Source organism: Peromyscus californicus, unplaced genomic scaffold, assembly GCF_007827085.1.
Source record: "Peromyscus californicus insignis strain IS unplaced genomic scaffold, ASM782708v3 Scaffold_17__1_contigs__length_78620276, whole genome shotgun sequence".
NCBI lineage: Eukaryota > Metazoa > Chordata > Mammalia > Rodentia > Cricetidae > Peromyscus > Peromyscus californicus.
In genome coordinates, this window is record NW_026294469.1 from 65,994,820 (window position 1) to 66,018,783 (window position 23,964).

The 23,964-nt window shown below is 48.9% G+C and overlaps 1 protein-coding gene across 3 annotated transcripts in view; it reads left to right on the plus strand.

The window, feature by feature from the left end:
* Window positions 1-23,964, plus strand: part of Loxhd1 (lipoxygenase homology PLAT domains 1) — a 161,865-nt gene that overhangs the window by 81,959 nt on the left and 55,942 nt on the right. For 2 of the 3 annotated variants that reach the window (XM_052741493.1, XM_052741494.1), the window contains exons 18-26: window positions 288-448; window positions 3,187-3,658; window positions 4,116-4,270; window positions 7,381-7,514; window positions 13,544-13,710; window positions 14,468-14,572; window positions 16,932-17,060; window positions 18,381-18,545; window positions 22,750-22,931. In XM_052741493.1, coding sequence (XP_052597453.1) covers window positions 288-448; window positions 3,187-3,658; window positions 4,116-4,270; window positions 7,381-7,514; window positions 13,544-13,710; window positions 14,468-14,572; window positions 16,932-17,060; window positions 18,381-18,545; window positions 22,750-22,931 — 1,670 coding nt within the window. The remainder of the gene's footprint in view (window positions 1-287; window positions 449-3,186; window positions 3,659-4,115; window positions 4,271-7,380; window positions 7,515-13,543; window positions 13,711-14,467; window positions 14,573-16,931; window positions 17,061-18,380; window positions 18,546-22,749; window positions 22,932-23,964) is intronic. The other variant, XM_052741495.1, reaches the window with a different exon arrangement.

Below are 23,964 nucleotides of genomic sequence, written 5' to 3' on the forward strand. Positions count from 1 at the left end.
TCACTCCTGATCTCCAAGGACGCATGTGCTGCAATGGATGGCTAGATGTCACAGTCGATTGCATAGGTTTGCCATTTTCACAACCCACTCAAGTCCTCTGAGCCTAAGCTTGTCCATCTGCAAAATGTTGGCTCAGTGCATTGGGAAAGTTAGAGAAGACGATGCCTTGAAGGATCAGGCATGCGGGATGGGCTTGGGAAGTGCATGTGGGAAGGGCTTGGGAAATGCTTATTGCTATCATTGTTGTTATTACTAAACACCCATTTCTCCCGTATGTGTCCACCTAGTGGTCCACTACGAGGTTGAGGTTTGGACAGGGGATGTAGGTGGTGCAGGCACCACTTCCCGAGTCTATGTGCAGATCTATGGTGAAGAAGGCAAGACTGAAGTACTCTTCCTCTCCAGCCGCTCCAAAGTTTTTGATCGGGCATCCAAGGACATATTCCAGGTGTGTGAGAGTGAGGCAATGGGGTGCCAACAGAGGACTAGCGGTCACTGTGGTGGTGCCCTGGGTAGTCTTATTTCCTCACCCAACACCCACTGGAGAACAGACTCTCTCTCTCGAGCTGAATGGGAGATGTTCCCTGGAGGACTAAACTTCCCTTGGGTTCCTGGGGGATTCCTGCAAGCAATGAGCAGTGTAGAGTTTTAAACTGGGAAGGAGCAAATGTGGATGTTTGCCCGTGTTCTACCTTGTGCCCGTGAATGGTAACTTCTTTCTTGGACTTGAGTTTGAGGGCCTGAAATGAGTAGGAGTCATTCCTGGCCTTACACTTGAGTCACCTGGTGATCTTTGAGAAAAAGTACTGCCTCATTCATACCCCAAACTAGACAAATCAGTCTTTGGAAGTGGGTGTGTTCTCTGAGATAGCTTTCTCTTGGAAGTTCAATCAGTGATTCCAATACACTGTCCAGTCTGCAGTGATTAGTTCTTTCACCCATGGTGGCGCCAGGGCTGGTCCCTCTGCCTACTCCCTATCTATGGCTCTGACTCTGAACTTCTCCCAGACTGGTGACAAGTCCATATTTCTTAGGCAGGCCCCTGGGAAGTAGCAGGGTTTGCTAATGAGTTTTTAATGTCCTTGAGTCTCCTCTCTTCATACTGCAAGTCTTTGCCTAGAAGGAAAAAAAAAGATATAAATGTGAGCACATTGTTGGTAAGGCAGGAGGGTGCAGAGGCCACTTCACATTTTATGCTGGATATGAAAGCATTTGTGGATGTACATATGTGTACAAGCACACGTGTACATCACAGACATGTGTGTAGAGGAAGCATGCTCATGCTGGCTGGTCCATGTGTGTTTTTATACCACAAACAACTTGGTCTTTGGTGAAGAGCCTTCTCCAATGCCCAGGAAAGGTCTTGAGTTGGGGCCAGGCCAGGGTCACAAATGCCTGGAAGATTACAGGCACAGGGCCCTCATTGGGTCACATGTCTTCATACACTACTGAGAGGCCCAAGCCTATGTATCTGACCTTTCAGGACCTCCTCAGCTTCCTCATCGGTATCATCCAGCTTTGTCATTACTGCCTGGCTGGCTTCACAGTCCCCATAGCAATAAAAAGAGCCAGTGTCAGATACGCAGTCATAGAAATGTAATTGAACAGTGCACAGCTCCCATCCCCTGAGTAACAAGAGGAAGTCTGCTTTACCTAGGCCCTAGGCACCATCTTGCTTGATGATTTCCTTACAAAGGTGGGTTAGCTCCATTGTGTTTCAGAATGTGAAGGCAGGAAAGCTGTGTCCTCTTCTGGGTCTGGAATTAAAGGGTAGGACACTGAACCACGGGGCAGCCTTGGGCCTCAGATCATTGGCACTCAAATGGGAGGACTGGTGGAACTTGACTTTGAGAAGAGTCAAACACGAAGATGGCTCAACGTCAAGGTGCTCCGGAGAGCCAAGCACACTTCATGTTGAGCTCCCCACAAAGTCTGAACCTCAGACCCCTCTTCCTGAGAATGCGGGACACATGACACAGTGACAGTGAATCCGAGGTGGAGCCACTGTGCCCTAAGCCCATGAGAAGAGACTCCAAATGATGGTCTTTGTCCTTAAAGGGAACTCATGGCTTGTATTAATTTCTTTTCTCATTACTATGACAAAATACTGGAAAAAATCAACTTAAGGGCAAAAGGGTTTATTTTCCATTTATGGTTTAAGAATGATAGTATCCATCACGACAAGGAAGGCATGGTGGCAGGGTGTAAGGCAGCTGGTCACATTGCGTCACAGTGGCCAAGCAGAAAGCAGCAGGGAAAGTGGCCGGGCTATGACAACTTGAGGTCCACTCCTGGTGACTCAGTCTCTTCAACAGGGCCTTACCTCTTAAAGGTTTCTCAGTCCTCCAAACAATGCCAGCTCAAGACTGGGTGTTCAGACCTAGGAGCCTCTGGGGCTCATTTCATTGTCAGACCTCAGCACAGCTCTAGAGTACCTGGACGGCAGGGTAGGACCAAGGCCAGCTAAGTCCTGGACCCCCACTGAGCTCAAGGGTCTGGTAAACCAAGGTTGTGTGATTGGGAAGGATGGGGACCTCAGAGAAAATGGGTGAGGATTTTGTTTATTTGTTACCAAAGAAACACATTTCTTTGCTTCTTGCTAAATGGTATCTTCCTAATTGTGATCACATGAAGATATTGTCTGTGGTTTTGGGTTGGTTGGTTGTTTCTGTTTTTTGTTTTTTATTTTTATTTTTATTTTGAGGCAGGGTTTCTCTGTGTAGCCCTGGCTGTCCTGGAACTCACTCTGTAGATCAGGCTGGCCTGGAACTCACTGAGATCCCCCTGCCTCTGCCTTCTGAGTGCTAGGATTAAAGGCATGAGAAACCACCACTGCCAGGCTCTTGTCTGTATGTTTTTAAGGAAATAATGAGGCCCAGGATTGTGAACAGGTTGGAGTTGGAGGTAAGAAGGGATTAACCGCAGGCCTGGCAAGGGTGAGGGAGCTGCAGAAGCCAGGATACAGAAGCAAGAGTAGGGTGAAAGAGAGGACAAGCAGGGAGATGAACTCCACAGGAGTTAGAAAAGTTTTTCCTTAAGCCTGGGGAAGGGCCAGACACAGTGGGAGAGGGGAAACTTTCAGACTTCTGAGCGGGAGCCAGGACCTCTCTACACTGAAGCTCAGCACTGGGGGAGGCCGGGGAGGATGGCAGGGCCACGTCAGCCGCCACCCTGCACTTTGCACAGCTGGAAGCGGCAGATGTGGGCGAGATCTACAAGATCCGACTGGGACACACGGGCGAGGGCTTTGGGCCCAGCTGGTTCGTGGACACGGTGTGGCTGCGGCACTTGGTGGTGCAGGAGGCGAACCTGACCCCCGAGGAGGAGGCCCGGAAGAAGAAGGAGAAGGACAAGCTGCGGCAGCTGCTGAAAAAGGAAAGGCTGAAGGCCAAGCTGCAGAGAAAGAAGAAGAAAAAGAAGAAAGGCAGCGATGAGGAGGATGAGGGCGAGGAGGAGGAGTCCTCATCAGAAGAGTCCTCATCTGAAGAAGAAGAAGAGGAAGAGACAGAGGAGGAAGAGGAAGAGGAGGAGTTTGGGCCAGGGATGCAGGAAGTGATCGAACAGTACAAGTTTGAAGCCAACCGCTGGCTGGCCCGGGGCAAGGAGGACAATGAGCTTGTCGTGGAATTGGTCCCAGCCGGTCGGCCTGGGCCTGAGCGTAAGCCTGGAAGGGGGTGGGGGGGGCATATTTCCCCTAAAGCGACCAAGGAGGTGGCAGGGTGACTCAGTGTCTCTCAGGTTGATACTGAGTAGGTGGGACCCCACTGTGGTTCATAAATAGCTCTCCTGACCTGCACCTGGAAAGCAACCATTGACCCCTCTGGAGCTAAGCACTAACTTGACCTGTGCCTCTCAAGGGGGAAGCATCGGCTTTGAGAGGGACTCTCACACATCTTGCTATATCCAAATATGGGGGTAAAGTAGGAGGATTGCTGAGGCCCAGTGGCTCTTGGTGACATGGCAAGTGCAAGTCTTGGATGGGAAGAGGGTAAGCTGGTATGGCCATAGCAGTAAACCCTTCTGGGTTCTAGGGTCTACCTGGAACCAAGGGCCTGGGCCACTGCTCTATCTTGTGGCCTTGGTGTTCTCAATGCTGCATCTCTCTGTGTCTCCAGCCAATACCTACGAGGTCCAGGTGATCACAGGGAACGTGCCCAAGGCTGGCACTGATGCCAACGTCTACCTGACCATCTACGGTGAGGAATATGGGGACACAGGGGAGCGACCCCTGAAGAAGTCAGACAAGTCCAACAAGTTTGAGCAGGGCCAGGTAGAGTGATAGCTTTCTGGCCCCTGGGTGGGTGAGAGCCAGATAGGGAACGTTTTGCCCACAGCAGCCTCGGCCAGTATTATGTCCACTGTGTGTCTAACAGGGTGTTGCATTCAGTAAAGTGAGGCCTGGCCGCAGCTACCCTTCTGTGAGCACCAGTATTTTGTGGAGAGTTGTGAAAAGACTCCAGGCAGATCCCTGCAAGGGGATCCCGTAGGCTAGTTGGTCCTCAGGGTCAGCCAGAGAATACTATATTCAGACACTAAGTGAGCTTTAAAACATATTTATTTATGTTTTTTGTGTATGGGTGTTTTGCTTGCATGTATGTCTGTGCACTGTGTGCATTCAATTCCCACAAAGGCCATAAGAGGGCATTCGATCTCCTAGGACTGGAGTTATAGGCAGCTGTAAACTACCATGTGGGCTGGGAGTCCAATCAGTCTTCTAGAAGAGGGACCGATGTTCTTAACTGCTGAGCCATTTCTCCAGCCCCTGAGTTTGAGGCCAGCCTTGACTATATAGTGAGACTCTGTCTCACAAAACAAAGAGATGACACTCTGGTGGAGGCTTGGTGGACAGGAATGACTTAATCTGGACAGGTAAGTATGGTGTAGCTGTGTGACAGGGACAGAGAGATTCCCACCATGACCTTGAAAGCGTGGCTGCAAAGCCTGATGCTTCTTCTGAGGAAGGGAACCCGTGAATGAAGTGTGTGCACCTCACTCTTCCAGGAGCAGGGGAGAGACACGAAAAAGAAAGCTAAAGAACGCTGCTCTCCTGTCCTTTGAGATTTTATGAAATCCCCTGTCCCTCCCCCATCTCGCCCTCCTATTCTTTTTTTTATTTAAAAAAATTTTCTTTCCTTTTACATACCAACCGCTGTTCTGCCTCCCTCCCCTTCTCCTGCTCCCCCCCTCACCTACCCCCATCCCACACCTTCCCCTCCTCATAGGGGGTAAGGCCTCCCTTGGGTAGTCAACACAGGCTGGCATATCAAGTTGAGGCTGGACCTAGCTCCTCATCAAGACTGAGTAAGGCATGGCACCATAGGGAATGTCACTCTCCTATTCTTGCCCCTCTCTCCAGACCAGGTTCTCTTGTCAACACAGGAAGGGACAATAAATCAAATCTATTAAAATAGTTTCCAGCTCATGCCATGAGCTTTTTCTTACCCTTTCCAACCCATGTTTCCTTTCAGCATCCCTCCCATGATTCAGTACTGGGTTTTGTTTCTGCATTTCAGTACCTTACCTTGGAAAGTTACAGCCATCGTATTGCTGGATTGGGGCATCACTGTAGAGGGCAGACGGGTAGGGTTGCTACAATCAGTGTTAATATTGTCTGCATGTTGGAAATATCATAGCCATGTGCCATGCAACATTTAAGCTGACAATGAATGGTGTATGGGATGTGGTCCCCTAAGAGTATATCACCCAGTGACACTGTACCATCTCAATGTGTATAAACACACAGTATGATGTTTGCATAGTGACGAAACTTACCTAGCAACATGTTTCTCAGAACATTATCCCTATTCTTAAGTGCCCATGACTATATTGTATTGAAGTTAACACAAGTTTGATCATTGTAAGGTGTTAAATGAGAATGTCCTTGTTATTAGGGATCCACATTGAAATATTTAGGAGTAAAGGATCTGTAGCTAGAGTTTTCCTGCCTGGCCCACAGTCAGGGCAAATCTCTCTCACCTGCCAGTTCCACAGCCTCTCAGACCCGAGCAAGTAAACACAGAGACTTATATTGGTTACAAACTGTATGGCCATGGCAGGCTTCTTGCTAACTGTTCTTACAGCTTAAATTAATCCATTTCCATTAATCTATACCTTGCCACATGGCTCGTGGCTTACCGGTATCTTCACATGCTGTTTCTCATCATGGAGGCTGGCAGTGTCTCTCTGACTCAGCCTTCCACTTCCCAGCTTTATTCTCCTCCTTGTCCCGCCTATACTTCCTGCCTGGCCAATGGCCAATCAGCGTTTTATTTATTGACTAATCAGCAACACACTTGACATACAGACCATCCCACAGCAAGGATCATAGTATTTGTCACCTGCTTTAAATTGATCCAGAAAAAAAAGGCATATGAGAGAGACAAAATGGAGTAATCCAACTAATGTTGCGTGTAGGAGCAGCATCTAAGAGAAGGCAGGCCATGGTTATATGTATTTCTGAAAGGTTTCTGAAGGTTTGAGATCTTTTTCAAAATAAAGAGTTTTTTAAAGGTGTGTCCAGAAGATCCCACTCACTTACTGGGTCTCTGTTTTACCTCCTTCCTCTGATGCATATGGCGACCCACAGAAGTCTGTGGACCACAGAATACACGGCTCACATTCCACTCATCTTGCACCTCAGTGAGGGCCATGTCCAGGTCTTCTTTTCTGGAGTCTCCTTGGATTTTCTCAGGACTGGCTCATGGAGCATGTTCAACACAAACAGGGCTGAAGGAGACTGTGCACATGGGTACACTGAGGGTAGGGTCTTAGTATACCCTTCCCCGACTCGTCACAAGTGTGAAATCCAGCCAGGCAGTAGAGGCGCACGCCTTTAATCCCAGCACTCAGGAGGCAGAGGCAGGTGAATCTGTGAGCCTGAGGTCAGCCTGGTCTACAGAGTGAGTTCCAGGACAGCCAAGGCCACACAGAGAAACCCTGTCTGGAAAACAAAAAAACGAACAAAAACCAAATGTGAAATCCAGCTCACTTGTCTCTCTTCTGCCTCTCTCAAGACCACCGTCTTTCTCCTCCTACATTCTTCAATACAATGCAAGTGAGAAGATGTCCTCATAGGCCCGGGTCATTAAGCACCAGTGTAGGAACTGGGCATGGCAGTGCACACCAGTAACCTTTAGCTCTTGGGAGGCAGAGGCAGGAGGATGACAAGTTCAAGACGAACCTAAGCTTGAATGTGGCGCTCAAAAAACTGGAAAAGTATGGTGCTAACAAGACCAAGGAGCTGTATTTTCCCCACCTACCCCTGGTTGCTTTGGGTTCTATGATCTTCCTTTGGGTGCTTGAGAGACGGAGCTGAAGGCAGTGGCGGGGGGAGGGGAGGACATGCGTTGCCTCTCTGAGTCATGCTTTCTCCTCTCCTAGACAGATACCTTCACCATCTATGCCATTGACCTGGGGGCTCTGACCAAGATTCGGATTCGCCATGACAACACAGGCAACAGGCCAGGCTGGTTCCTAGACAGGGTAGACATCACGGACATGAACAATGAGATCACGTGAGTGGGACTTGCGGGGATGGAGGGAGACACTAGTGCCTGGCACTAAACTGGTCCTGGAGAAAGGACCAGGTATTGGGAGGTGATGTCTGAGGGTGAGGGTGGGTTGGCCAAGGCCAGGATGACCATCAAGGAATCATGGTGGGCATTGCCTCTCTTCTCTCCATCCCAGAAGTTCTTGCCCTGTCAGATAACAGTCCTATAGAACACTCACCTCAGCATCTCACCCAAACTCTCCATGGAGAAATCAACTTTGAGCACCAGGTTTTAATTCTCTAGGGGCCAGATCAGCAACATTTTCTAAAAGGGCCTCATAGAAAACGTTTCCAGTTTTGAACAGCGTTTGATCTCTGTAGAAGGCTCTCTACTGGAAAAGCACAAACTGAGCCTCAGCTGAGCATGCTGGTGCACAGGTTTAATCCCAGCACTCAAGAGGCAGAGGCAGAGGAATCTCTGTGAGTTCAGTGCCAGTTTGGTCTACATAGTGAGTTCTAAGCCAGCCAGAGCTACATAGTAAGACCCTGTCTCAAAACAACAACAACAACAAAAAGCAACCTGAAATGACGCTGAAATGGGAAATCTGGCTGTGTGCCAATCAAACTTTATTTGTGCACACTGAAATTTGAATTTCATGCCCCCAAATGCTATTGATCTTTCTACTTTTTCTTTTCAACCAGATGCAGAATCCATGATTAGCTTGATGTATGTAAGCAGGTGGTAGACTGAACTGGTACCTGTCGGAGACTTGTAGTAGTCACCCTCTGACCTAGGCTGGGAAGAAGGTATTTGATCCTCCCTATAGATGAAGGAGCTCTTGCACCCTGGGAGGTTAAACCCTAGCCCCATATCTTAGTTTGGGTTTTTATTGCTATAAAGAGACACCATGACCACGGCAACTCTTATAAAGAAAGCATTTAACTGGGGTGGCTTGCTTACTGTTTCAGAGATTCAGTTCATTATCATCATGATGGAGAGCATGGTGTTCAGGCAGGCATGGTGCTGGAGCTGAGAGTCCTACATCTTGCAGGCAACAGCAAGTCAACTGACTGTCACACTGAGGGAAGCTTGAGCAAAACAGACCTCAAAGTCCACCCCCACAGTGACACATTTCCTCCAGCAAGGCCATACCTCCTAATAATGCCATTCCCTTTGGGGGCCATTTTCTTTCCAACTACCACATTCCACTCCCTGGTCCCCAAAGGCTTATAGCCATATCATAATGCAAAAAAAATGCATTCAGTCTAACTTCAAAAGTCCCCATAGTCTATAACAGTCTCAAACTTGTTTCAAAGTCCAAAGTCTCTTCTGAGATGCATGCCAATCTCTTAACTGTAATCCCTCTGTAAAAATTAAAACAAAAAAGCAGATCCTATACTTCCAACATATAATGGCACAGGACATGCATTACCATTCCTCAGGGAAGGGAGCATAGTGAGGAAATACTGGACCAAAGCAAGACTGAAAATCAACGGGGCAAATTCCAAACTCTTTATCTCCATGTCTGATGTCAAAATTCTCTTCAGATCTCCAACTCCATTCAGATTTGACTGTAACACACTTCTTTCTCTTGGGTTGATTCCACTTCCTGTTAGCAGCTCTCCTTGGCAGGTACTCCACAGCTCTGGCATCTCTAACATCTTGGGGTCTCCAAGGCTTCAACTTCACAGCTTCTCTACTAGGAATCCTTTCAGGGACATCCCTGACACATGTCTGGCCTTAGTGGCTTTATTCCATAACTCCTTTCTTCTATCCTTGACTCTAAAGCCAGAATCACGTGACCAAAGCTGCCGAGTTCTGCTGCTTACTGGGGCTGGAACATGGCCCCTCATTCGATTACACCTTCACCAGCTTTCTGTCCTTTACTGCTTAGCTGTCCTGAAACTTTCTCTGTAGATCAGGCTGGCCTCAGACTCAGAGATCCACCAGCCTCTGCCTTCCCAATGCTAGGATTAAAGGTGTGCCCCACAATACCCTGCTTCTCTTCAGTTCCCTTTCACAAGATGGAAACTTAGCTGAGTGGGATCTTTCCTCGAGGTCACCACTCCCTTTATTTCACATCTTAATCCATTTTTCTCCTTGATCAGAGGATTCAGCTCCATTCCACTTTCTGGTGCTCTTTTTATTCTCAAATATTTTTCCCTGCTCGGCTTGCTCCTTTTCATTATGAATCTTCATTAGAGTTACCACTAATAGTCACACGACAGAGTCCACACTAGGCTGTTTTGAGATTTCTTCGGCCAACGGAATTAATCCAAAACTCTTCACTTTAGCCTCAGCAAACTCTTTGGACAAGAGCAAAAAACAGTCACTTTCTTCACCAAAATATCACAAGAACAATCTCCAGGCAACATACTAAAATTCTCCTCTGAAACCTCTTGAGTGAACCCTGTATAGTTCAAATAACTCTTAGCACCTCTGTTTTCCATGCTTTCACTAGTATAGCTCATTCAGCAGTGCTTAAAGCATTCCACTGCTTTCATAACCCAAAGTACCAAAGCCCAAATTCCTCCAAACCAACACATGATCAGGCCTATCACAGCAATACCTCACTCCTGGTACCAACTTCTGTCTTAGTCAGGGTTCTATTGCTGTGAAGAGACACCATGACCATGACAACTCTTGTAAATAAAAACATTTCATTGGTATGGCTTGTTTACAGTTTCAGAGGTTCAGTCCATTATCATCTTGATGGGGAGCATGGCATGCAGGCAGATGTGGTGCTGGAGCTGAGAGTCAACTGATGTCACACTGAGGGAAGCTTGAGCAAAACAGACCTCAAAGCCCACCCCCACAGTGACATACTTCCTCCAACAAGGTCATACCTCCCCTAATGTTGCCACTCCCTTTGGGGGCCATTTTCTTTCAAACCACCACACCCTAGAACCAGCTGGTGCCAGAGAAAGGCCTGGTATCCAGACCACTGATATGAGGTGTGGTGTGTTTCCTACCACTGAGTCACACTGCCTCCTGGACGAGGGAATCTAGGGTAATTGAGCTGAAAGAAGGTTCTTCCATGTGGAGTTAAGTGGTGATAGGGGGGAAAGCATGCTAGCTCTGGAATGGAGTCAGGACTGCTGAGGGGCTGACAGTATGTGAAATTTAGTAAGCACTTAATAAATATGTGTTGGATACATTTCTTGGCCTGCAGCCTGCTGTCCCACCCTATTCTCCCCCAAACCCTACCTGGTCATTTCAAGGGCACCTGACACACACCTCACAGATAACTCAGTATTCTGGTTGCCAAAGCAATTCTGTGATGGAGACCACAGGGTCCTGACCTGGGTGGATCCTCTGCCAAACTCGTGCTAGGGTACCCAGCACACACTGCCGCCTCTCTGTGACCGTCACTTGCTCTTCTAACAAACTGGCTTAGTGATGCTGCCCTGCTTACTTCCCAAGATGCCCCTGCAAGTCAAAGGCAAAAGCTCAGAAAGGACAGAGCTGCTGAGAGACAGGCTGGAGAGAGACCGTGCCCAGCTTCCCCTCCGGCTCAGTCAGGCTTAGTTTCTCTGTTCCATTGATTTGACATTTCTGGTCCAGCCCAACAATTTAAAAATTATTGTAGCTTTGTAATCTATTTGGATGTCTGTCAGCACTTGTCCTCTTTCATTATCCTGCAAGAATATTAGCTATTCTTACCTTTTCCAAATCAAGACATTAAGTGATTTGGAAGAAAAAACAAAAAGCTCTTCTTGGGAGTTTGATTGCTCTGCCATTGAATGAATGTGTGGGGAATTGTATATTTAGAAATTAAAGTGCCACCCCCTGGGTACATTTCTTCTCTCGTCCAGCTGTTCCTTTGTGCACCTCAGTCATTTACAACCATTTTCTACTCTGACGGCTACGGGTTCTGGTTAAGTCCATGTCCCGGCAGAGTGCGTTTCTGTCTCTCACTGGTCTTTCCTTCCTTCCTCATCTCTCCGTCCTGCCCCATGTTTTTTTCTGTGCATGTGTCTCTGGTTTGTTCTTCATTAGTGAGAAGCCCTCTTCAGTGAGGGATCTGTCATGAGCTGGCTTCAACAACCTTCACACTGACCATGAGCACAGCTTCATCTTGGAGAAAGAGAAATCCACAGAAGACAGAATCACTACAGTGGATCTCCTGGAAACACTGCTAGCCTCGAGAGGTCCCAGCGCCTTCCCTGGGCTCCCCCAGGCTTTACAGGGCAGGGAAACGCCCAGTAGTCAGGGGGTTTGAGAACACTCACACCATCCTTACCTGTTTGCCCTGTGCTTTAGTTCTTACCAGCCTTTGCCTGCTACATCTTCTGGCTCTAGAGACCTCCTTGAGCTGGACTTACTCCTGTGGGTGGACAGAAGGGTCACTAGGGCCAGTCCCCCTGGACTTCCACATGCGGTTACCGGCCCTGAGAGAAAGAAGGCTAAACATCCAGTTTCCAGGCCTGGCCTGGCTCCAGCTGAGATCTGCTTCTTCCTGTTGGAAGCGGATTCCAAGGGGAGGTCTGCTGGCCGGCACTGCAGCCATGAGTGTGGCGGCCTTCAGAATCCTGCTGCGGGTGTCTTGGGGACAATGGAGTCCCACAAAGTGGAAGCATGTGTTGGTGCAGCGTGAGTTCAGCAGGCACCAGTGAGAGCAGGGAGCCTTTCCTTTCTGGTTTCTGCTCCCGCCCCCTTTACCTCCTAGACTCTTTCTCTGAGAGTTTCTCTGTCTCTGCTTCTGCCCTTGCCCTTGCAGGCTCCTATGGTCTCTGCCACAACCCACCCCTCCCTCCCTCTCTTGCCATAATTTAGAACGACAGCCTATTATCCTTGAGTCGCCTGACTGAGTGAAAGTTTAACCTGTGGACACACATTTAAAGCTTGAGAAGTAGAGTGGTGCCCATCTCCCACAGAAGCACTTTCATGGCTGTCTACTCCGTTGTCACCCCAGCACAGTGACTCTTGCCCCACCCCCCAGTCCATCAATATAAAATGGCCTTCCTCACCCATCTGAGTGCGAGGCTGACATCACACCCTCTGATCTTCTTCTCTAACATTTGGAGGTGCTGAGGACACAGATAGCAAGAGGAGACACTTTCAGGGATACTGCCCACCCCAGAGCTGCACTAGATCATAAGTGGCCCTTTCGTTCACATCAGGGCAAGGAGACGAGGTGCTGACGGAGAACAGTGGCCCCCAGCTTGCAGAGGGGCTGCACACTCAGACCCCCTGAGCTGCTTTGGAGCTTATATTGACCTACAACCTCCAAGGGAGCCCTGGAGTGGCTGAGGAGAAAGAAAAGGAAGGAAGGAAAGAGTCAAGAGCAACAGTGGTTGAGTTAGCAAATTCCTACAGAGAGCCTGCCCTTAGCCACACAAGCATGTTCCAGATATCAGTGGGATACACACAAAAACACGATCCATTGTTTGGGCAAAATCCAAACGTGACTGGGAGTCCCTGGCCCTCCATGAGCTAAATCTGACAATCCAAGGAAGGAATTTGCTCAAGATCGCACAAGGATTAGCTGGAGTCAGGAGACAGGAACCAGAGCACTGAACTGTAGAAGTGAGTATTTAGTAACCCATCTACCCCTGATGCTGGCCTACCTTTCTCTCCAGGCCCCTCTGTCCTACTGAGTACTGCTTTTCCATGGAGGAGTCTTCATGGACATCCTCTCCCTTGATGGCTGCGAGGTCACTTTCTACTCCTTAGACACACTCTGTAGCCCCCAAAAGCATACTTGGTTCATGCCATCGAAGCCCATGGACTCCATACATGGTTGTGGTGCACCTTCCTTGGGCAGTACCGTGCCAGAGGAGCTGACTCAGATTGCCCAAAAAGGGGTGATGATGCTTCTCACAAGGCCCTCTCTTCCTAGATTTCCTCATCCAGTGTATCATGGACGGAGCATGTCTCTGGGTTTATTATTTATCTCAGGCAGACTTGTAGGTAATTCCTAGACTGGGCAGAATGGGAGAGCAGTGCCATGGAGGTCAGACAGGGGAGACTCAGCCCCGTGGAGGGCCCTCATCGTAAGCCTGTTTCAACATTACAAAGATACCCCAATCTTCCTTACCCTACCCCCACAGGTACTACTTCCCATGCCAGCGGTGGCTAGCAGTGGAGGAGGATGATGGCCAGCTGTCCAGGGAGCTTTTGCCAGTGGATGAGTCCTATGTGCTACCCAGCGAAGATGAGGAGGGTGGGGGACACGGTGATAATAACCCCCTTGACAACATGGCCCTGGAACAAAAAGGTTTCTTATATTAGAGATGATTTCTCCCATCCCCCATCATCTCTTCTCTCCTCCCTCCATTTCCTCCCCACTTTCTATCTCTCTTTCCCTTCCCCCTCCTCTGGTCTCTTCCCTGCGTATGGGCTCTGGGAACCTCCTCCCGCTACTCGAGTTGTCCTGTCCTCTCCTCGCTCCATGGAGAGATTGTAGAAGTTGTGGGGGGCAGGCTCCCATATGGGTAGCATAGGGCCTGGACTAAGGAGTTGTGCTGTTCAGAACAGAATGATTGAGCTAGCTCTGATTTATCTTTTGCCTTCCCTCCAGGCACATTTCTAGGCTCCTGAGGAAAAAAAGTATTAGCAGTAGCTGCCAGGAGGCCCATGATGCTTATCTCCAGTCTCTGAAGCCCCACCCACCCTGGAGCGGTCAGAGAGGTCAGACTAGAGCTCCTGGCTATAGGCTGCTGACACCCAAGTCACCTCATGTCTCCTTGACCGTGTACCATCTCTATAGACCAAGGGCTTGCTGTAGGCAGGGCGGGGACATTTCTATGTCATTAGGGAGTTTCTAGAGGTAAAGGAACTCAAGGAGAGCTGTTTGCAGAACTGACCATGTGAACCGATACTTGCTCGTTGCTGACCGTGGTATTCACAGGTACAGAACTGACATGGGAGGAACTAGAATAACAGAGCCGCAGTGGATCAAGGAGACTCCTCTCCTGCTTCTTGGGATTGCCGGGTGAGCCACAGTTCACGTCTCTGTCCTCTTCTCCTGGCAGATAAATCAACCACGTTTTCCGTGACCATAAAGACTGGGGACAAGAAGAATGCAGGCACAGATGCCAACGTCTTCATCACACTCTTTGGCACACAAGATGACAATGGTAAGAAAGGAACATGGCGTTTTCCTGGGTACCCTGGCCGACTTAGCAGAAGGTTCCCAGAAGGCCAGGCCACACGTGTCCTTCAGCAGAACATAGTACTTGGTCCCATGAGACAAAGTTGGGGGCTGCTCCTGTTGCAGCAGCAAAGGAGCCCTTGCCCTAACTGTACCCCAGTAATCATCTGGAAGAAAGAACTGTTTCAAATCCAATAAAACTCAGTCCTGGGGGGTCCCAGGGTCCCTCACTCTAAGGTCTTCAGGGAGTGCCAGAGTTACTCCAGAAGCTGGACAGGAAGTCAGTGGAGGTCTTCAGAGAGTGCCAGAGTTACTCCAGAAGCAGGACAGGAAGTCAGCGGAGGTGGCATCTTCAATTCGGTATTGGTCACCTTCCCATCCATCCTCCCTGGGCCGTTCTGCCTGAGTCCAGAAAGGAAATAATTCTTCAAGCAGTTTTCATGCATTAGATCGAGGCTCTGTGCACCCCTGAAGAGGGAATGGAGTTAATCCCTGACTGTGAGAAGCTTCCATTCTAGGGCAATGGTGGGTGTGCTAATACAAAGCACAGCCCTGAAGCCTGATTCATTGGTTCAAGTTTCCATTCCAGAATTGGCTGTGTGATCAGGGACAAGTTGCTCAGCCACTCTGTGCCTTAGTTTTCCCCATTCGTGAAATAGAGATAAAACTCTATGTGGGTGTCAGGGCTGTGAGTTGCATTACATAGAACACTTACAATTTGAGGATCAAAGGTCATCCTATAAACATCAATTGTCACTAGTACTTAGTAGATTGAATAAAGCAAATGATGTATAATGAATTAGGTCACAGCTGATCATCAATATGCTTGTGATGGTTCCTGAGTCATTTTCAAGGGAAATGAAGGGCTCTGGCCACTGTCCTTCCTCCCCTGTGGCTTTTTGTTGTTAGTCACATTGCTGAGCACTCAGGCCTCACAGTAGCCCTGCAGGGAGAGCAGCAGGCCACCTTTCTGACATTTGAGGAAGCCAAAGTATGGACAGCAGTTTCCCAGGACCACTGGACGGCAGCAGGCAGAGCTGGGCCCCAGGTCTGTCTGTCTGTCTGTCTGAGCTCTCAAGTCAGTCTTCCAGAAGGCTTTCTGTGTGGGCGACTGGACCTGGGGTAATGGGACTTCAGGGCAGCATGGTATCGAGGAGGTAGGAGAGGATGGTGAAGATGGACCCACCTCAGATCTCAGGCTGACACCACAGCTAGCCCCAAAACCAGTATCAGGGACAGCCAGTGGGGGCACTTGGAGCGGTCTCTCTTGTGAGTCCAGGTGAATCTGCAGAGAATTTTTGCACATTGCATCCCCACAGGAATCTCTGATAGTCCATGAGTGTGGGGAAGGTGACTTTGTCACTGGCTCTGTCTCCATGCAGAGAACTGCGAGGCTTGTGGAAGAACCCATGCTGGCTGCAGCCCTGCAGCTGTTTCCTGGATGAGCATGGAGATGGCTTTTCTTTAGATACAGACTGGGAATTGCAAGTATACATGAAAGGGTTTTTTAAAGATCAATAAAAGAACACACACACACACACACCACACACACATCACACACCATACATGCATACACACATCATGCACATACCACACACACACACACACACACACACACACACACACACACACACACACCACACATCACACAAACACCACACACACATACATCAAACACACCACACACATCCCCCTACACACAAATATACACATACCACATATACATACCACACACACCATACACATACACCACACATGCTTACCACACACACCACATACACATACCACACACTCATACACAAAACATATACACATACACCAAACACCACACACACACACAAATATACACATACCACACACACAGACCATATACACACACCACACACATACTCGCCACACATAAACACACACACCCCACATACACACACATACACCATATACATACCATGCACACACACACACCACACACACACACACATCCCTCATACACACACACACCATACACATACCATGTACGCATACATAAAACACACACATACACCAAACACACCCCCCACACACAAATAAATACACACCACACATACATACCACACAAGCACCATACACATACACCACACCCACCCACCACACCTAACCACACATACCATGCATACACATACACCATACACAGACCATACACACACACACACACACACACACACACCCAGTGGGAGGTGTGACACCTTTGGTGGTTTGATGGAGATTCAGAAGGTTGACCATTATGAGGAACAAGGAAGGATAGAGGGCGAGCCAGGTTGGGAACGTCTCAGAGCCATTCAGTCACGCTGGGATTATCTGGTTGGCAGGAATAACCCTCCTGAAGTCCTCCAAGACCAACAGCGACAAGTTTGAAAGGGACAGCATTGAAATCTTCACTGTGGAGACGCTGGATCTGGGAGACCTGTGGAAAGTTAGAATCGGCCATGACAACACAGGTCTGGCTTCCCTCCCTTCATTCTCTGGCAGAACTAGAGAGCCCACGGACAAGTGAGGGTGAACAACTTCCATAATAACACAGTGTCTCAGTCCCACTCGCCCGGTGGAGCCATGGTTGCCGATTCTGGGCTTGTTGATCGGCTTGGGAAGTCTTCCTCCAGATCCCACCTCAGTGGTTTTAATGTGTGACTGGATTTGAAAGCCCCCGAGACAGCTTAATGGGCCCCTAACCTGATGGTACACTGAAGTCACCCAGAGTGGGAGGGGGTATTAGAACATGACTAGGTCCACCCCAGCATCTCCGACTTGGGGCTATGAGAATGTGCTTATCTTTCAAGTCTCTTGGTCATGCATGGTTGCTAGCCTAGGAACCTCAGTTGAGGAACCAATGAACCATCCGGTCCTTTGTGGAATCCACTGACCAAGCAGCCAGGAAAAGGGTGTGTCCATATTTTTTTCATGGTAAAGTTGGACTTTTTGATGTCCCCCAAACTTCTGCTTCTTAGCTGGAGGAAGAAACCCCATCCTAGAAGCAGGTGCTGTCAGGACTGTGGGATAAGGATCTCTACCTGGCTTCCATTTCCTTCCCTAAGCTGAGGTCTGCTACTCCACCTTTTATCCATCACAAACAGAACCGGGAAACTGTTAGCATCACCTCCAGCACATGCTGAGATGATAAAGTCTCCACAAACACAAGCTTTCTCTGCATCCCAGAGCTCCTTGTTTGGAACTTTGCCTACCCTGGACAGCATTTTGCTTCCTTCCTACAGGCTTGCCTGCCCTTCTGTTACCTCCTCCCCATGCTTCCCCAAGGCCAACAATGTCAAGTGCCACTCTCTGCTGCTCTTTCACTGTCCCTGGTTTCAGTGGTCCAGCCCGGAGTGTGATGCAGTTTTAGCCATGCGCACATCTTCATAAGAGTCATCTTGGCAATGCTGTCAGTGAAAGGGTGTTATAGGACTGACGGAGCTCTGGGTGACATCATCAAGAAAGGAAGCATGCTGGGAGTCTCTGAGCTCACCCACAGGAAGCCATATTGTACACACTCTTTTTTTTTTTTTCTTTCAAGACAGGGTTTCTCTGTGTAGCTTTGTGCCTTTTCTGGAACTCAGTCTGTAACCCAGGCTGACCTCAAACTCACAGAGATCCGCATGCCTCTGCCTTCCAAGTGCTGGGATTAAAGGCGTGCGCCACCACTGCCTGGCATTGTACACACTCTTAATGGTCTCTCTCTCTCTCTCTCTCTCTCTCTCTCTCTCTCTCTCTCTCTCTCTCTCTCTCTCTCTCTCTCTCTTCTCTCTACCTTTCTCCATCTACAGGCAAGGCCCCAGGCTGGTTTGTAGACTGGGTAGAGGTGGATGCTCCATCTCTTGGAAAGTGCATGACCTTCCCCTGTGGCCGCTGGTTGGCCAAGAATGAGGACGACGGGACCATCGTCAGGGACCTCTTCCATGCAGAGCTCCAGACGAGGCTTTACACACCATGTAGGAACCCTCATGGCAAGGCTGGCCCTCTTGGGGGACCCCAGAACCTGTCAAACCCAGCCCCAAATTCTCCTCCACAGTTTACCTGGGGCCAAACCCACCTTGGAGATTCTGTTCAGCTCTCTTGGCCCTTCCTCAAATGTCCTGAGCTCTGGGGTTGAGGGAGTACTGTGGGTCTAGCCCTGAACCTCCAAAAAGATAATAAGGGATTTATTCTAAACTCAATCCCATGCTAGCTGATGACAATATGTCATCTTGCCTCTCTGGGACTCAGTTTCCTCAACACAATAGGGACAGTGATGCAGGGTGACGAATATTGAACTAGTGGTCGTGAGGAGCCATGATCCACCCCATCCCAATACTCATTCCATTCTATGAAGCCAGAGACATCCCTACTCTGAGAGTTTCTGATGTGTGTGTGTGTGTGTGTGTGTGTGTGTGTGTGTGTGTGTGTGTGTGTGTTGGAGGGGGCCTTGAGGGTAAATGCAATTTCTTTCACTGGACAAATCAAAGGGGGATAGGGTGAGTTGTGAAAATGCTCACACCTAATGTTCATGTGCATATAAGTCTGCCCTGGGTGCTAAGACCCAGACCGAAACCAGCTGAACTGTGAAAATCTGTCAGAATTTGGTGAAATCTGAAACGAACATGGAGCATTCAATGATTTTTTTTTTCTAGCTAAACAATGAATGACACTAAAAAAATGTTCCTCAGATAACTCAGATCCCAACATGATGGGTCAGCCAAGTTTCACTTTGCTTAAACAGTCAAAGTGGGAACCAGCAGGTCAAACCAACTTTCCAGTCCAAAGCCTGAAATGAAGTGACTTTCTCATAGTCAAGGCTTGGCTCTAGCCCCCACCCCAGGAGTGGCCTGAATGTCAGACTGAACTGACGCTCAGAACCAACAGCAGGATCAAGTGGGATTCTGTGAGCAGGAGCACCCAGCTCCCTTCCTGCACCTGACCAGACCATGTTTTGTATCTCATCAGTTTGAGATTTTTTCTATAGTCTGACAGAGTACACAGTGTCCCTTGTATCTTTGGGTATTGGTTCCAGGACCCTTGCAGACGGCATTAGATGCTTAGATCTTTTCTATGACTTGGCTTAACATCTACAGCAGTTGAGTCCTAGACTCATAGTTGCTTTCTTTTTTTAAAAGGGGTGGGATGTGGAAAGAACTGCAACCTGAGAGGGAGCAAGGAAGAAGGGATCTGATCAGACCCACTTCTGGGGTGAGGTGGACCCACAGCCAAGGAGCTCCAGGCTGCCAGGAACCCTTGTTCCTAGAGAACAGCTGTTTCAGTCAGGGGTCTGGAAAAGTGTCTCAGGAACCAGATGTCATAGTTGGTCAAGACTGCCCTATACACATGAAACCAGGAGGAACTGACCAGCACAGCCTACTGAGGTCTGCTGGTACACAGGAGAGACAGCAAATGGGGGCGGGGCCTCTGGGACGGCCCACATCTGCAGACAGGGGTCCAGACAGGGAAGGGATGGAGCTATGCATGTCAGAGCCACGCCATGAGAAGGCTGGAGAGTCCTTGGCTTTCATTATGGTCTGAGGGGCCAGGTGGGTGAAGGGCTATCTCAGGACAGCCAATTCAGAGAGTAAGTGCCCCATGTTCTCCTCCGTGTTCAAGTCAAGCTGTTTCTGAATATTCTTGATAAACATACTCATAACAGTCCATACTTAAAGAACAAAGCCATAAATCTGGCTAACCTCACAGCGCAGCTGAGAAAACAGAGGCAGAAGAAGCACACAGCTAGGACAAGAGCAGAGCCAGGAACCAGGAGCTGGGAACCGGGAATCAGGAACCAGGAACTGGGAATCAGGAACCGGGAACCAGGAACTGGGAATCAGGAACCGGGAATCAGGAACCAGGAACCAGGAACCAGGAACCAGGAACCAGGAACCAGGAACCAAGTTTGGGCCCAGGCCTGGAAAAGGATGGGCTGGGGCCTGCTGGACGCCTCTGCAGCCTTTCCTGCTGCTGCTGCTGCTGCTGCTGCTGCTGTTGGCAAAGCCCTAATCCTAGTGCCTTCTAGCTCTCAGGCTCCCAGGAACAAACCTACAAGGTCTCCAGGGAAGGATCTGCACAGCAGACGGAACCTTCTTCACTCCTGAGGGCCTGGGAAGGCTGGGTTTCTATTTCCCAACAAGCTATAAGTCGGTTTTTTTCAGCCCGGTGGGCCTGTGGTCACTTCCATGAACCACCTCACCCCGTGGTTTGTGATTAGGCAGCAATCATTTCTTCCAGTTCATCCCAGAAGCAGCTCTGAAATCAGACAAGTCTGGGCTCAGGTTCTACCATATGATCCTGAAAAAGTTACTTCACCCTTCTGAGCTTGCTTTCTACGCTGATAAAATGGGTGCAGTAATATCCACTCCATTGGCACTATGGGGATGAAAATCATGGCCGAGAGTAGTGTTGAATATGGTCCACAACATCTTCTCCATGGGTGAGACTAGCACCACCACAGGCATAGATACCTCCGTCCTTCTTCAGGGACTCACTTTTAGTACACTGAGGCAGATTCCTCATCTGGAGAAGCTTGGGATCACCCAAGACCCAGTAGCTCCTAATATGGATGACTTCCTTTAAGATCCAAGAGCATAAGATACTGTATATTTGCTTGAGAACTCCTCTAGGGTTTTTTTCTTTCCTTCCTTCCTTCCTTCCTTCCTTCCTTCCTTCCTTCCTTCCTTCCTTCCTTCTGTTCTTTGGTACATATATGTGATATACTGTGTGTGTGTGTGTGTGTGTGTGTGTGTGTGTGTGTGTGTGTGTGTGCTGGGATGTATTTACTTGATAGTGTAGATGTGTGTACATGTATGTGACTGCATGTTGAGGCCAGACATCAATGCTGTGTGTCTCCTTAATTGCTTTGTACCTCTTATTTTTCAAGATAGGGTCTCTCACTGAACCTGTAGCTCCTCGATTTGACTAGGCTAGCTAGCCACTGAACTTCAGGGGTCCACCCTTCTCTGTCCTAGTCCCTCCCTCCCCCACTAGTGTTATAGGCATGTGACCCACTGCCTAGCTTTTTATGTGGGTTCTGGGGATCTGAATTCATCTCCTCATGCTTGCTTGACAGACATTTTACCAACTCAGCCTTCTTCCCAGTCTGTATTCATATTATCCCCCCCCCTCTCTCTCTCTATGTGTGTGTGTGTGTGTGTGTGTGTGTGTGTGTGTGTGTGTGTGTGTGTAGATAGATAGATAAATAGATAGGTAGATGGATATAGATATAGATATAGATTTCTCTGTGCCCAGAAACCTAATATTCATTCATATACCTGTGAGGCAAACAAACATGTCAGTCTGTGTGATATAGTGTTTTCTGTTCAGAATTCTACTGACCACTCATTAACCTCATTTCATAACCTGCTAATGAATCTCACCCTGTAGCCAACACTGTTGTTTTAGCTTAATAGCTTCAAACCGTAGTGTAAGGTGTGAATTAGACCTGCTGCACAGACAATCTGAAGAGGGTCTTAGGAATCTTTACTTATCGATCCCTCCGAGAGCTCCTGGAGTGAAGATCCTCAGCCCACATGGAAACATGCCGGTCACTTGTCACGGAGCACTTGTACTGGGGAAGTTGCTTGTTAGCAGCTCTAATGTGTCAATCTTTGAGGAAAGATAGTCCTGTAGCTGCTGAGTAAACCTGATGAATCCCTCTCCTCCTGACCACTCCTCTATGCGAAACAGCTGTAAAGCCAGGGAAGCTGATTGAGAGGCCAGGTGTGACATCAACTGGTTCAAGGGAGCTGGCAGGTTTGGAGTAATGAGGGGCTGAGAGCAATGGACAGGATGAGAAGAGACTGACATGCCACCACTGCAGCCTGGCCGACCTGACTGGCGATTCACCTCTGAAATCCAAAGCTCTAAGTTACAGAGTCCTGCTAAGCCTTGTGCTGAGGACACTTTAATGGAAACTAAGACTCCTACGTAACTTGCCCCAGGCCTCATTGATCAAGTTAGGTTCTATATTTGAACTTGAGCTCTTCAAACTGCATAATCTGTATCTTCAGCCTGTCTGCTGTAGTAGATCCACCGTCTGAAGGATCAGGGGCTATGGACACTGGGCAGGAGAAACTCTAAGAATGGCCACTGATACTGTCAAGAACTTGACCTCACCTATGCTGTCTTCTTTTCCTTCCTGCCACCCCTGGCCTTGCCCTCTGCCCTCCTTCTCAGTTGTCCCTTATGAGATCACCCTCTACACCAGTGATGTCTTTGCCGCTGGGACCGACGCCAACATCTTCATAGTCATCTACGGCTGTGATGCTGTGTGCACCCGGCAGAAGTTCCTGTGCACCAACAAGAGGGAGCAGAAGCTGTTCTTCGAGAGGAAGTCTGCCTCCCGCTTCATCGTGGAGGTACCTGACTCTGTGCACTGCCACAGAGGGGCTGGGTCAAGAGTAGCCCTTCGTCTAGGTGGGCCACACATAGCTAGCGGGGGACGAGCAGTTTGTCCAGTCAGATGGGAGGATGATAAAGCTAGCTGGGCCTTCTAGGACAGATGTCAGGATTAAAGGTGATGACAAGTGACCAGGACCTGGGGAAACAGGAGGCATGCCAACAGGATATCTTCCTGATTCTACCATGCATGCAGCACGGCTTCCAGGCAGGCAGGAGCTGGGGTGCTGGCTGGGTAGTGCAAATCTCTCACAGGGGATCACGTGGGGCTGTATCTCCTGCTTGGCTTTAGAGCTGCAGCCAGCTGGACACAGACTTGCTGTGTGTTTCACAGCTCCTGTCAGGTCTGGGCAAGGGGTTCTGTCATCTGATGTTTACCAGGATGTGGGTTCCAGCGCCTTGGAATTCCCACATCCCTTTTTGCAGAACAGCTCATTATGTCTTCCCTGTCCTCTTTTGTGAGCTAGCCTAGGCAGGAGACACAACAGAAGAGCCCAGACTGCCTGCAGGGAGCTTGTAGTACAGTTGGGGAGCTAAGTACTCTACACAAGGTAGAGAATCTAGTGACTGTTGTCCCCACTGGTCCTGAGGGTCAGAGGCACTAACATACAGGATTTATCTATGTTGACTCACTGGACCCTTACAACAATTCTGCACTATCCTGGCCTTGATAAAGAGGAGGGAAACTAAGGCACACCAAAGTTGATGGCTTTGCCCCAAACTACACAGCCAGCATGAGGGAAACCAAAATCAAACCTAGGGGATCTGGCTCTGACATGCCTGTTCTGATACGCTGTGGTAGACTCCCAAGTGGATGGAGCTTGTTATTGGTGTTCCGAGAAGGAAAAGGTCCTGAAGAGATGGATTAGAGCCAGACGTGGCAGGAGGCATTCTCAGGACAAGGAGGAGAGGCATCCCTGGGAGGTGAATGCCCAATGGTCAATGGGTAGAAACAGGCAAACCTGGAGCTTGAAGTCACAGTGGAGCATGAAG